This window comes from Sus scrofa, chromosome 7, assembly GCF_000003025.6.
Source record: "Sus scrofa isolate TJ Tabasco breed Duroc chromosome 7, Sscrofa11.1, whole genome shotgun sequence".
In the NCBI taxonomy this organism is placed as follows: Eukaryota; Metazoa; Chordata; class Mammalia; order Artiodactyla; family Suidae; genus Sus; species Sus scrofa.
Genome location: NC_010449.5, coordinates 57,680,281 through 57,694,476, shown reverse-complemented (window position 1 = coordinate 57,694,476; position 14,196 = coordinate 57,680,281). Strand labels below are relative to the sequence as shown.

At 56.7% G+C, this 14,196-nt stretch overlaps 1 protein-coding gene across 4 annotated transcripts in view; it reads left to right on the top strand.

Annotated features, from left to right (window-relative positions):
• LINGO1 (leucine rich repeat and Ig domain containing 1) overlaps window positions 1-9,886 on the top strand; it is a 205,531-nt gene extending 195,645 nt beyond the window's left edge. For all 4 annotated transcript variants that reach the window (XM_005666135.3, XM_021099021.1, XM_005666134.3 and 1 more), the window contains one exon: window positions 7,016-9,886. In XM_005666135.3, coding sequence (XP_005666192.1) covers window positions 7,028-8,872 — 1,845 coding nt within the window. In that variant the 5' untranslated portion in view covers window positions 7,016-7,027 and the 3' untranslated portion in view covers window positions 8,873-9,886. The remainder of the gene's footprint in view (window positions 1-7,015) is intronic.

Here is a 14,196-nt window from a genome sequence, read left to right as displayed (position 1 = left end):
GGCCCAGTGCCTTTTGCCCACCCAGAAGTGGCCTCCTCTAGGCCGTGCTCCACCTTGTGCCTCCCCACTGAGCCGGCAGCTCCTGGAGGGCAAAGCCTATATATAGAAGCCTTTAAACACTAAGATGCTTTGACAATTAAAATTCATAATTTATCCCGCAAATGGCCTGAGGCTGCGGGCTGGCCGGAAGGCTGGCAGCTCCTGAGATTGGCTGTGCTCGGTGGGGTGGGCGGTGGGGTGGGCACGGGCAGCCCTCCCGTAGGTTCAGGGGGCACCCGTGCTTGCCCAGGGCCACTCAGGGCAGCTCCCCTAGCAAACAGGCGGGCAGCCCCACTGTGCCCAGTCGGCATCCTCCAGCCTGGCCGGGGCTGAGGGGCCCAGGTGAGCACCTTTGGGAGAGGATTGAGTTTCCAAGTGCACCTAAGAGATGTGGCTGGTGGCACTGGTCCAGGGAGAGCAAGGAGTGGCAGTGGCAGGAGGAGGTACAACAAGCACACACATCCACGCAGGCGACACAGGAGTGCCTGCGCGAGCGCACGCACGCATACACACACACACAGACACACACACACACACACACCCCGGGGGCCCAGTAACTCTTGGCTAGAACCAAGAGCAAGAGGAAAATAAAGAATTATACACGACAAAGGACATGACCTCAATTTTCTTTCAGGTTGATTTTTCTCTCCCAGTGGGGTGGGGGGGGCTGAAGGAAGAGGAGGAGGGAGAGGGCAGATGGCGGTGGGCAGACCAGCCCAGGAGCTGCCTGCCCATGGGCCACCATCCGTCTGCATTTCCCCGGCCAGAGCTCAGCCTGGGTCCTAACCCCTCCTCTCAGGGTTCCTTGTGCCCCCTGTGCTCCCTCCCCATTTGCCAGGAGGCAGCCCCTGCCCTCCCCCGCCGGGCTCTCAGAATAGCCCTGCCGGATTAGACTGGCCGGGGAAGGCTGAGTTTCCCCTGTTAGCGGCTCACACCTTAAGCCATTATCAGCCATTCACACCTCAGCAGGGATTAGCCCTGGAAAGCCAGAATGGAGTATCTTTAAAAGGCATCCAGGGACCCGGGTCAGGATTTGGGGTAGGAGAGAAGCAATTAGGAGCCCCTGGATGCTCTGGAAGGGTCCAGGCCACCAGTCACCTCCACTCTGCACACCCTTGTCTGCATCATTCTCGGCTGAAAATGCCGCCCCTCCTGCCCCTGACGTGGCTGGTGGACACGTATCTGCATTTCAGCCTGAGCCCACACGACACCGCCTCCTCCTTGAAGCCTCTGTAGGGAGCCTAGACTAGGAGTCGAGAGCTGTTCTGGGAAGCTGTCCCAGCAGCTGTCTGTGGGGGCTTTCTGCTCCCTGAAGCCAGGCCTGCTGGTGCTGAGCTGTATCCTGCCCAGCCCTGCCCTGGGGGCTTTCAGTCTGGGGGACACAGAAGGGGAGGCAGCGGAAGCTCCACAGAGGGAAGAAGGGAGAGAGGTAAACACACCAGCAGTGCTGGATGGGCCCCCCCAGAGAGCCAGAGGGATCCCTGCCTTGCAAAGAGCTGCTTTGGGTAAATAACCCTTGATTATTTGGATTCTGAAGGCCAAGTGAGAGATCTCTCCAGGCTGAGGGCAGATGGTCCACCCTCGCTGTGGGAGACAAGCCCCAGGAGAGAGCCACCATCAGGGACTTTCTAGACAGGCTTCGCTCCACCCCACAGCAGCCTCCTTTCAGCCACATGGCCACGACTCCTTCTGAACGGCTACACGTCCCACAAATGTGCTTTACCATATCATGAAATGGATCCAGCTGCTCTGTGCTCTGGAGCTAAAGGCAAAAAAGGACTTCAGAAGGCAGGGACTTGGGGACAGGGCAAGTCACGAGGAATCTAGAGCTTGCTTTGCCTCCAATCTTTGGGGACCAAGCAAGTCCCTTTACCTTTCTGAGGAATCAGCCCACCTCGGGGGCAGGAGGCAGGATGCAGTCACAGGCCCAGGGCTTTCGGCAAGCTGACCAGCCAGCCGACAAGGCATAGGAAGGGGCGTCCCTGAAGCCCTCAGCCCCCCTTCCCAGGCCTGCCATCATCATCCCTCCTCCATCCCTCCCTGCTGCAGACCCAGCCTTAGGAATATAGGCTGTCAGGACAGGATGAGATCGCGCCTAACAGCCTCATTTCCCAGGTCCCACAGCTAGGCTGAGAACCCAGAGGGCCATGGCCGCAGGGGTGGCATTGGGCACCTCCATGCCAGGGATCTCGTGCCTGTGTGTGCTGGGGATCCCTGCGGTCCCTGAGGCACACTGAGTGGGAACACCATGAAATATTGATACTGTGAACCAAAAATAACTAAACCTTCCATCGTGTGCTGCAGCCAACCCCAAATGAGGTGAGATTCCAGCATAGACAGAGGCAGTAGGCCCAGGAGAATGGTATGGGGGAAAAACACTGAAAAAATTCAATGTGTTTCAACATACCATTTTCCGATGATTGGGGAAAGGCTTTTTGTCAGGTCTGGGGGACAAGGTATCTAGGTGCAGCTACCTAAGGACTCATACCTTCCCTCAGCCTTGGGGGCCTCCCCCACCACTGCCCCACCTGCCTGCCCCTCCTTTGGGTCTGCAGTGGCCTGTGTGTCTGAAGGAAGTCCTGCTTCACTCCTGGTGGCTCTTGGGGCAGGCAGCCCGACCCGAAGGAACAGAGCTCTGCTGCCTCCTAGCTTTGTAGCCTAGGCCTAAAGGCCAAAGAATTCCCTTTTGAAAGCATCAGCTTTTCTCATCTGTAAAATGGATGAGAAATACCTTCTTCGAATGCTGGGTGAGGGTCGCTAAGACAGTGACGATAAAGCCTAAAACGTGGTCTGTAGCAGGTGGTTTGCAGATGCTCGTCGCACCCCTTCCCTAAGTGCAGAAGTCCAACCCGCTGGTATGGGCCGGGCTACGAGTGCAGTGGAGGCACACCCACCCCCCAAGGGGGTCTCCAGTTGCTGCCTTAGGAGAGAGAATGACCCCTGGACCCCCTCCGGGGTTCTCCAAGTTCCCCAGGGTGATCCCATACCCCTTCTGTCTCCAGCAGTTGAGCCCTAGGAGGGCAGCCCCAATGGGAGGCCCCAACTGGGGAGGCCAACCTCAAACAGATCCTTCCAGCCTCAGTAGAACTGCCCTTTGGGGCCCGAGCCCCTCCTCCTCTTCATTCCCTAAGCAGGTTTGAGGATGTTGACTTTCTGGCTGGAGAAAATCCAGTTCCTTTGTGGTTTCCCTTAGGGACCCTGGAATCAGTCCCTCCCTGCACAGTGGGGGAGAGAGCGAGAGGGCAAGCATCCTTGAGGTCACACAGCGAAGTGGCTGATATGGGAGCCATTGAGCCGGGCTGTATCTACCCCGAGACATGAGTGAGGGTGTGATGGTGGCAGGCGGCCCTCGGCAGCACAGATCTGATGGCTCGGCTGCCCCCGCGGCTCTCCTCTGCCCACCCACCTGCCTGCCGTCCATGTTTATTTTCTTTGTATGTATTAGTCCAGTTTTTAAACTCTAGCCCTTGTAGGAAGCCCTTCAGGGGGCAAGGATCCAAAGTACAACACTGATTATAATGCATAAAACAATTCTCCTTGGCCATTGCAGGAGTAACCGGCAGGATTAACGGTGCCAGGGTGGCAAGAGTAGCGCGTTACTCACTCAGCAGTTTTGGCGGCTCCATCAGACACGACCCTACCAGGATCCCTAGATGACAGGGACCCCATGGGAGGCGTTAGACCAGGAGACCCAGCCCAGTGTATCGTGCCCAACTGGGAAATCATCTTAGCCCCTCTAGGCCTCAATGGCGCTGCCTTTCAGGACAGTTGCCTGTAAAAAAGGTGAGATGAAGCATTTCGGAGGATGTGCCCTTCTGAGAGCCTGCCCTGGTCCCATGGAGTAGGGCCTCGTGCTCTGTAGGTCTAACTGCCCGGTCTGCCACCCAGGGCAATGCCGACCAGTTTTTCTACCAATGTATTTGAATCTTCCAGGTCTCTCTTTGCTCAGTGTTAAGTCCCATCAGAGTGGCTTCAACCCCTGCAAAAACTCTCATGCACACTCACTTCCTTTCAAAGAACATTCAATGGAGTCTCTTCTGCGTCATCCCTTGGTCTGAGGCTGCAGACACACCATCTCCCCTCAGGTACCTCACTCTCTAGCAGGTGAGACAAATGCATCTGTGAGGGTCTGACCCAGGATTAAACATATGACACAGAAGAGGCGCCAAGTGCCGAGGGCTTTGGAGCATGTTTCCCTCTTTGCTCAGGTCACTAGGAGGTTCTCACCTTTAAATCATTTTATAGGATTTTCTGGCTTGCTTTCTTAACCAGCTTGCCTTCTTTAGCTTTACCTTATCATCTTGTAACATAATTTTTCTGGCCATTGGCTCAAATCATTTTTTGGAATGAGATGTGCTATATACATCAGTTATGTAATGTCACTAGTAACAAATGTGAGGTGCTTTAGAGTGGTGGGCAGAGATGATTTCTGAAGGAGTAGATCAAGGAGGGCTTCATGGAAGAGATGGCCTTTGGGGGCAGATGGTTACAAAGGCTGCCCAGATAGTAATGCTGGGAGAGATCTTCAAATGGAGGACTTTGAGGCAGAAATGTGCAGGACAAAGCAGGGACCCTTGGGTGGCCTGTGGGAGGAGGTCAGTGGGTAGGTTGAGGCAAGGGGGTGGAGCCTTCAAAGGCCAGATTCTTGTCTGTATGAGGGGCTTACCAGCATCTCAGGGTAGTCTGTGCCCTGCTATCCCCTCTTTCATTTCTTAGCACCCTCTCCAGAAGCCCCTACCCCACCTGCCAGCTCTGGCCTGAGCTGGGTGCTAAAAGTCCTGTTTACCTCGCCAGGCCCCCAGGCTCAAACCCATGCCAGCCCCGGCTGCCAGCCCAATTACTTATTGATCGCCTGTCAGGATGTTTGCTTTTCTGGTGGGTCACTGGAGCGTGTGTGACTGGAAAATGGCCTGATGGGGGCGGGGTGGAGGAGGCCAAACCACAGAATAGTCTGGAAAGAGGATGAGAGGGGCTGGGGGAGGGGGCATGGACAAAGCCCTCAGGAATAACAAAACCTTGCAGATTCCATAGCATGTCAGCGACACCAGGAGCCCTCTCTGGTTAATCAGTCACTTAGTCGATCAACAACCACGGAGCACTCGTCAGTCCTAGGAGATGGCTGGAGCTCTGGAAAGTGTATGGAGTCGTAGAAGTCTGACAGACCAGAGCCCTGATCTCAAATCTATTCCTTCTACTGGCTGGGTGTCCTTGAGCAGCTACAAGATCTCCGAGCTCCAGTTGCCTTAAGGGTTGCTGTATATGCAGATGAGAAGACCTGTAGCTTTAGAAATAGAGGCTGGATACAGTTCTCCTTGGGGAGGAGCTTCGATGGGTGGGAGAAGGGCCAGAGCTGGGGGCAGAAAGGTGGGACCCTCCTAGCCTGGGCCTCCTCTTCTTACAGTGAGCCCCCTTTGGGGTCACGAGCGTGGAGTATGTGGATGGCAGCAGAGCCCCAAGGCTGCCAGGCTGAGGGGGATGGGTCTTCACTCCCCCTGCCCGGCCCCGAGCAGTGGAAGGGCTGCAGCTCAGCTCCCAAAGACCATCTGGTCCAGATTCTGGAGTTTGGAAGCTCCCAGCCCACTATGTACCCTGATGGACCAGTTTCCCATGGCGTGGAACAGAAATAGAGGAGGGAAGGGCAGTCTGGGCACAAGTGGGAGCAGGTGTCCTCTGAACATGGAGAGCATAATGGGGGGCTAGCTCCCGCACAACCCTTGCTCACACCACGTGCAGCCCATACTCAAGCCGGGCCCTCTTCCAGGCACCGTTTCCTTTGTCGCCACTACCCAAGTCCTGCGTGTTGTGCAGGGCCTAGCTGTAACAAGCCTCACGTCCCCAGTGCCATGGTGTAAACTGGCACCTCCAGGGCTGCCTGTGTTGTCCTGGGCTGTGGGAGTCTGACTGCTCCCCCGTCAGACCAGCAGCTGCAGGAACCCCGGTACTAGGAGGAGGGAGGAGGGTGATTGGAACCCAGAGAGACAGATGGGTGATGCCTGGGCGGGTCTTTGGAGAGGAGAACACTTCCTACTGGGGATCAGAAAAACTCAGAGCAGGGGACTCTAAATTAGGCCTTTAAAATAGAGTTTTAACAGAAAGGGGCATTCCAGAGGAAGGTACAGAAGGAGTCTGAGCTCAGGAGCCTGGGTGGGTCACTGTGGCGGCCCAAAGGAAGGGGAGAGTTGGAGAGATTCCACCAGGGGTTATCAGGGCTGGGTTCTGGCTTTCTGGATGGGGGCGCCTCCACTGATCCTGAAACCCTCCTCGTGAGCAGATTCCCAAACACTGGCAGGAACCACGGGGTGTGCTGATTGCCCAGGATTCTTGGACTTTGGGCTCAGCAGAGTGTGGATGGGGAGGGGACCATGGTATCTGTGCCTGGGGATGCTCAGGCTGAAGGCTGACAGGGTGGGCCCCAGCAGCCTCAGAAACGTGCTCCTCTGCTGGCTGTTCCTGGGGGCCTCAGTCTTTGAGTCCCTTTGATCCCGTCTATGAGCCCTGCGGGCAGCTCAGCAGGTCTGGCTTTATTCCTGATGAGCCCTAGGGGAAGCTGAGGCTCAGGGTACCAGCTGGGGTGCTGGATGCATGGGTGGAGTCACATGCCTGTACAATGTAAGACAAAAAGGAGGTAGACACAGCCCAGGGTGCCAATACCAGGCTCATCTGAAGTGACCCCTCCCCTTCCATGAATCCCTGGATCCCGGGGATGCCGGAGGAGGCTCCTTTAGGAGGGCTCTGGGCAGGGTAAGAGACAAGGAGGAAGCAGCGTGGCATGGCAGGAGGGCCTCTCTCCTGGGCATCGGGACCTCACTGTGGGGTCCCAGGCAGGTGTCCTCTGCCACTCTGGACCCCTGCATCTCTCTGTGTGAAGGACATCTTCATGGGGCAGGAGGGCACAGGGCCACAGAGGGCTCAGGTTGGGTCCAGGAAACGCCATCCTCTAACTGCCCCCTCTGTCCTCTGCTTCCTCCTGCCGCAGGTGAGCGAGAGGATGCTGGCGGGGGGCGCGAAGAGCGTGCCCAGCCCCCTCCTGGCCTGCTGGCAGCCCATCCTCCTGCTGGTGCTGGGCTCTGTGCTGTCAGGCTCAGCCACCGGCTGCCCGCCCCGCTGTGAGTGCTCCGCCCAGGACCGTGCCGTGCTCTGCCACCGCAAGCGCTTCGTGGCTGTGCCCGAGGGTATCCCCACTGAGACCCGCCTGCTAGACCTGGGCAAGAACCGCATCAAAACACTCAACCAGGACGAGTTTGCCAGTTTCCCGCACTTGGAGGAGCTGGAGCTCAACGAGAACATCGTGAGCGCCGTGGAGCCCGGCGCCTTCAACAACCTCTTCAACCTCCGGACGCTGGGGCTCCGCAGCAACCGCCTGAAGCTCATCCCTCTGGGCGTCTTCACCGGCCTCAGTAACCTGACCAAGCTGGACATCAGTGAGAACAAGATCGTTATCCTGCTGGATTACATGTTCCAGGACCTGTACAACCTCAAGTCCCTGGAGGTCGGTGACAACGACCTCGTCTACATCTCCCACCGAGCCTTCAGCGGCCTCAACAGCCTGGAGCAGCTGACGCTGGAGAAATGCAACCTGACCTCCATCCCCACCGAGGCGCTTTCCCACCTTCATGGTCTCATTGTCCTGCGGCTCCGGCACCTCAACATCAACGCCATCCGGGACTATTCCTTCAAGAGGTTGTACCGGCTCAAGGTCTTGGAGATCTCCCACTGGCCCTACTTGGACACCATGACTCCCAACTGTCTCTACGGCCTCAACTTGACGTCCCTGTCCATCACGCACTGCAACCTGACCGCTGTGCCCTACCTGGCCGTGCGCCACCTGGTCTATCTCCGCTTCCTCAACCTCTCCTACAACCCCATCAGCACCATCGAGGGCTCCATGTTGCATGAGCTGCTAAGGCTGCAGGAGATCCAGCTGGTGGGTGGGCAGCTGGCCGTGGTGGAGCCCTACGCCTTCCGTGGCCTCAACTACCTGCGAGTGCTCAACGTCTCTGGCAACCAGCTGACCACGCTGGAGGAGTCGGCCTTCCACTCGGTGGGCAACCTGGAGACGCTCATCCTGGACTCCAACCCGCTGGCCTGCGACTGCCGGCTCCTGTGGGTGTTCCGGCGCCGCTGGCGGCTCAACTTCAACCGGCAGCAGCCCACGTGTGCCACTCCGGAGTTCGTCCAGGGCAAGGAGTTCAAGGACTTCCCTGATGTGCTTCTGCCCAACTACTTCACCTGCCGTCGTGCCCGCATCCGGGACCGCAAGGCCCAGCAGGTGTTTGTGGACGAGGGCCACACGGTGCAGTTCGTGTGCCGGGCCGATGGCGACCCTCCGCCCGCCATCCTCTGGCTGTCGCCCCGCAAGCACCTGGTCTCGGCCAAGAGCAACGGGCGGCTCACGGTCTTCCCCGACGGCACGCTGGAGGTGCGCTATGCCCAGGTACAGGACAACGGCACGTACCTGTGCATCGCGGCCAACGCGGGCGGCAACGACTCGATGCCCGCCCACCTGCATGTGCGCAGCTACTCGCCCGACTGGCCCCATCAGCCCAACAAGACCTTCGCCTTCATCTCCAACCAGCCGGGCGAGGGAGAGGCCAACAGCACCCGCGCCACCGTGCCTTTCCCCTTCGACATCAAGACCCTCATCATCGCCACCACCATGGGCTTCATCTCTTTCCTGGGCGTCGTCCTCTTCTGTCTGGTGCTGCTGTTTCTCTGGAGCCGGGGCAAGGGCAACACGAAGCACAACATCGAGATTGAGTATGTGCCCCGCAAGTCGGACGCAGGCATCAGCTCCGCTGACGCACCTCGCAAGTTCAACATGAAGATGATATGAGGACGGGGCGGGGGGCAGGGACCCCCGGGCGAGCCGGGCAGGGGAAGGGGCCTGGCCACCCGGCCGCTCACGCCTGGTCCTCCCCACCTCCCCCCACCTCCACACACACTCTTTTTCTCCCTCCCACCCTGTCCCCTGCTGGCCCCCGCCGGCCCTCACCACCTGCCCTCTTTCAACCAGGACCTCAGCAGTCCAGGCCTGGGGACCCCTACCTGCACAGGGGCACACATTGATAGACTGGAGTCCGAAGCTGATGAACCAACATGCGGCACAGTCAATAATTCAATAAAAAAAAAAAAGTTACGAACTTCCTCTGTAACTTGGGTTTCAATAATTATGGATTTTTATGAAAACTTGAAATAATAAAAAGAGAAAAAAAACTATTTCCTCTAGCTAGTCGGAATGCAAACTTTTGACGTCCTGATTGCTCCAGGGCCCTCTTCCAGCTCAGTTTCTTGTTTTTCTCTTCCTCCTCCTCCTCTTCCTCCTTTCTCTTCCCTTCCCCTGTGGGGAGGGATCACTCAGGAAAACAGGGAAGGAGGTTCCAGCCCCATTCGCCTGCCCACCCGGCCAGGGCAGTTGCCAAGAGCAGGTTGGGTGGCGGGTCTGGGCCCAGCTCTGAGCTGGCTGTTTGCAGGGAGCGGGTGGAGGGAACAGGGCTGCCCAGGGGGGGCAAGGGCCTATCTGCCGAGCTGCCAGGCAGCACTACTGCCAGGGGGCGGAGGCCTGGCTCGGGTGTGGCTGAGACTCTGGACAGGGGCTGGGGTCCTCCTGGAGGACAGCACAGTCAGTGGAGAGAGCCAGGGACCAGGGCCTAGCTCTGGTCCCAGCTCTGCCGTTGACTTGCTGTGTGGCCTGGAACAGGTCATTGACCCTCTCTGGGCCTCAGTCTCCACATCTGTATAAATGGAAACACTACTCCCCGCCCTGCCTACCTCACAGGGCTGTTGTGAGGAATTGATGAAATGATGTATGTGAAACACTTTGTAACCTGTAAAGCGCTGTGCACACGTGTGGGTGACTGTTCTCATTATGGTCATTATTATTTCATTGTGGGGGGCAAGGCTTCTAAAGGGGTCTCCATGGGGTTGAGGTTGGGGGCATGCCAGGGGAAGGCTGCCGCCAGGAACTTCCAGCAGCTTCTCCCAGTACAGCTGCCTGGCGATGACCACAGCACTGACTGGATGGCCAGGGCTCTAGACCCCCAGAGGAGTCCTGAGGCCCATCGTTGCTTCTACCCTGAGTGTGGGGGCCCCCCAGGCAGAAGTCCCCTGCAGCCTTGACCTGGACCTATCCTGGGACTAGGAGCACCAGCTCTCTCCAAACCTTCTTTCCACGAGCATTTATCAAGTGCCTACTGTATACTAGTCTTTGGGGGCTGCCCTTAGGACTGCCCAGTGCCAAGTCACCACCCTAGTCTTGCCCCGTCTTCCACCAGGCCTTACTCTGAGCTTCGAAGGGTTCTGGGTTTGAGACTGGGATCTACCTGCATGTGAGCTGACAGGGAGAGTCAGAAGCGGTCCTGCTCATTCAAACCAAACCTAGATGCTCCATACTCAATCTTGGAAAGGGATGCTCTGAGTGACAGAAGTGCAAAAAGCCAGAGACCTCACCTTGTAACTTTCCCCAAATCCATGGGCTTAAGAAGCTGGGGTGGTAGCTTGGCCAGTAGACCATGTGCTCACCCCCAACCTCTGTCAGACAGGGAGGGGCACCAGGGAGTCTTGGCTTCACCCCTCCCAGTTTCCTTTTTCTCCTTGGGGACTCCTTGGATTCAGCTCCACAGTGGGCCCAAGGCCACCTGCTGCCCATTAATTCTTAGGTGAGGAGAGAATCCAGCAATGTGGGAACCCACCGTCACAGACATAGCTGAAGTTGGTGATGGGAGTGGGGACACAATGGAGAAGAATTGCAGCAACAAGAAACTTCCAGAATGCAGCTCCTCCAGGAGTTCCCGTTGTGGTTCAGTGGTCAATGAATCTGACTAGGAACCATGGGGTTGCGGGTTCGATCCCTGGCCTTGCTCAGTGGGTTAAGGATCTGGCATTGCCGTGAGCTGTGGTATAGGTCTCAGACGCGGCTCGGATCCCGCGTTGCTGTGGCTGTGGCATCAGCCGGCGGCTACAGCTCCGATTCGACCCCTAGCCTGGGAACCTCCATATGCCTCGGGAGCGCCCCAAGAAATGGCAAAAAATAAAAGGCAGCTCCTCCAATCAGGGCTCTTCCTGGGGCTCACATCCCCAACCTAAGCTGGCATGAACTAGGTAGCTGCATGCCTAGCACCTTCTAAACTAAGCCTGTGGTGGGATGGAAGGGTGAGCAGAGTCTGGCATGGAGTTGGCACTCAGTCACTCATTCATTCATTCAATTTACAAATGTACCCAAGAGCCTGCTGTGCTCCAGGCTCCCAGCTGATGCAGTCTGTGTACACTTGCCCACATCTCCCAACTACCACCTGTCCTTGGTTCTGGGGAAGCCTCAAGGCCTCTGAACCGTGGTTTTTCTCCCTGGGAAGAAACAGGCTCCTCTCCCCATTGGATCCTAGAATGTCGGTGTGGAAAAGGTTGCTGGTCTCCAGGGGGCAGCCTAGACTAGCGATGATAAGGCTCTGAGGATTGAGGTCCGGGCTGAGTCTGAGGTCCTGATCTAGCACTTACTAGCTTTTGGGGATTGTTCCTTATCCCCTCGGTCTTGTCATCTATAACACAGAGATAATCTTAAAATTTTTGGTCTTAAGAGGTTAAATGAGGGAGCATAGGTATATTTGTGGATTGGTATAGCGCCTGGCACTCGGTAAACCCTCTACCAGTGGTGCACGATGGTGCAGAGTCAGGACCAGAGAGAGTGGTAGTTTAGCCGAAGTCATAAAGCTTCTAAGTGACAGGACATGAGCCTGGAGTTCCAGACTGCCAGAGCCGCAGACTTCTAAGCTTGGCTCAGGGACTCTCAGAGCCAGGCTGGGGGACCCCCATCTGGCAGGAGACAACTTCGGGGAGCTCAGGGGCAGGGGGAGGAGTCCTCGGACCTGGGGGTGGCTTATACGCCACAAGAGGCCAGAGGTATCACATGAGGCTTCCAGAACCCAACAGGCTGCCCACGTCCAGAGAGAGCAGAGCAGAGGCTCTCCATCGCCCAGCCCCGGATGCCCTGGCAGGCACTGTCCTCACACACAGGTAGCCCGTAGGACTGTCACTTAACCCCTCCAGGATGATGGGATCCCCAGGGCTTCACAAGGTTCCAGTAAGAGCAGTAGGTTCAGAGGGCCAATATTTCCCTAGCTACTAGGAGGGAACTGGACCCCCAAGGAAACTCTGGACACAAGAAAATTGTGAGGTTGTTTTCAGATGGGGAGAGAATCAGTTCATGGGGATGAGTACCTGAGGTCAGGGGGTTGAGTTGGCCCAAACAAAGGAGCCCGGACACTGGGCAGAACCCGGGCTGGGAGCTAAACAGCCTAGATTTTAGTACTGCCCCTTCCTAAGGGTGGGATATTCGTCTAGAGAAGAGGGTAACAAACTCAACCGCAAAGAGCTCTGGCAGATTTAAGGGGGAAAAACTGAAAACTCAGGCTAGAGAGGTTGCTCTCCCATGGCCTGACAGAGAAAGAGAAGGAACAGATACCACTCACTCCTCAACCTCAACACACTCCCCGGCACATCCACAGCTGGGAGCCTGAACTCAGAGGTGGTCTGGGGGCCAAAGCCTTCCTGCTCTGCCCACATCCTGCACAGTCCCGGTGGCCCCCCAGTCTGCCTCAGACTCAATAGGGTTGTGGAGTCAGGAGGTCCTGCCACCTCAGGCCCTACAGGGAGCTGACTGCTCACCTTTCAGCCTGGGACCAAGCTTTACTGGGGAAAAGGCAAGATACTGAATCCCAAGAGTTGAGTCTGCTTTCCAGAAGACCAAGACCAGAGGCAACCTCCAGGCCTGTTCTCTGGGAGACAGCAGACCTTAAAGAAAAAAGGTGATAAGCCTGGGAGCCTGCCCTGGACACAAGCAAGGGGACGGGGCCAAGGATGGGCCCAGAAGGGTGAGTATCAGAGGGAGCATCAAGCCCCCTGACCCCACTGATTTATCCCTCACAGGTGTGAGGCCTCGGCTGAGAGAAGGGAAGTAACCTGCCTAGAGTCACACAGCAGAGGGGTGGATGGGGCATGGGCTTTGGAATCAGGCAGACCTTGGTTCAAACCCCATCTCAGGTGTGGCACCTGTTTGGTGTACAACAGTGACGGCTGTTATTAGTGTGACATCGTTTTGGGCAAGCAGAGACGTGGTGATTGAACTCACGAACTGTGTGGAGGATGCAATGGGGATGCCAAGGAGCTGGAATTCCGGTGGGGTTGGGGTGGAAACTGAACCTGGTCAGACCCTCTTTTGCCACTGAAGGCCTTAGTGCTGTGTGGGGATGATGGGAGCAGACTCCAGGCTATCACCCTCTTCTGCCCAGGATTGAAAGAGTGGGCATGCCTTGGGGCCCTGGAGGACAAGGCCACAACCAGCATGTATTTTGGGGATGGAGGTCACAGGGAGCAAGGAAGAAGGGGTCAGAGGATCAGTGTAGACCCCTGACAGATATTAGAAATCCCAGGAGGACCTTAAGCCTCTCAGGGCCTGAAATCAGGGTTCATGAGCTATAAGGAGCAAGGTCAGTGTAGATCAGCTGGAGTTAAGTGATTTGTGGGGGCCCTCATTGAACCTGGTTCCATGGCCTATCAGCTTTCCTGCTTCTCTCCTCAGCTTGGTGTCCTCTGATGACATGACTGGCTGCACACGGAAAGCCATCCTCAGCTCCCATTCCAAAACCCCAGCTTGAGCCTGCCTTCAGTCTGCCTTTCTAGGATCTCTGATATCTTCATTCATAGTCTCCAGAGGGGAAAAAAAAATATATGATTGGCCACCTGCCAGCCAATGGATTGGCTGCTTCTAAGTCAGGTGCTCATTCCCTGTCCAATCAGCTGAGGCCAAGGAGCTCCCCCTTATCTAGGCCAAGTCTGGGTGAAGATGGTGCAGAAAGGGCTAAAGGACTGTTACCGGTTATCTATTGCTGCATTACAGCCCTCCCCAAACTTCATGGTTTAAAACAGCAGCAATCATTTATTTGTTTCCAGTTTTGCAACCTGGGCAGGCTCAGTAAAGACTACTCATCTCTGCTCCACCTGGTGTTAGCTAGGGAGACCTGACTGGGGCTGAAAGATCCAGGTGGCTTCGGGCCAAGTCTGTCACCTCAGCTGGGGAGGCTGGAAGGGCTGGACGCCATTCCACGTGGTCTCTCCAGCAAGCTAGCTGGACTTCGTTATGGTGGCTCAGCGTTCCAAGAGGGTGGA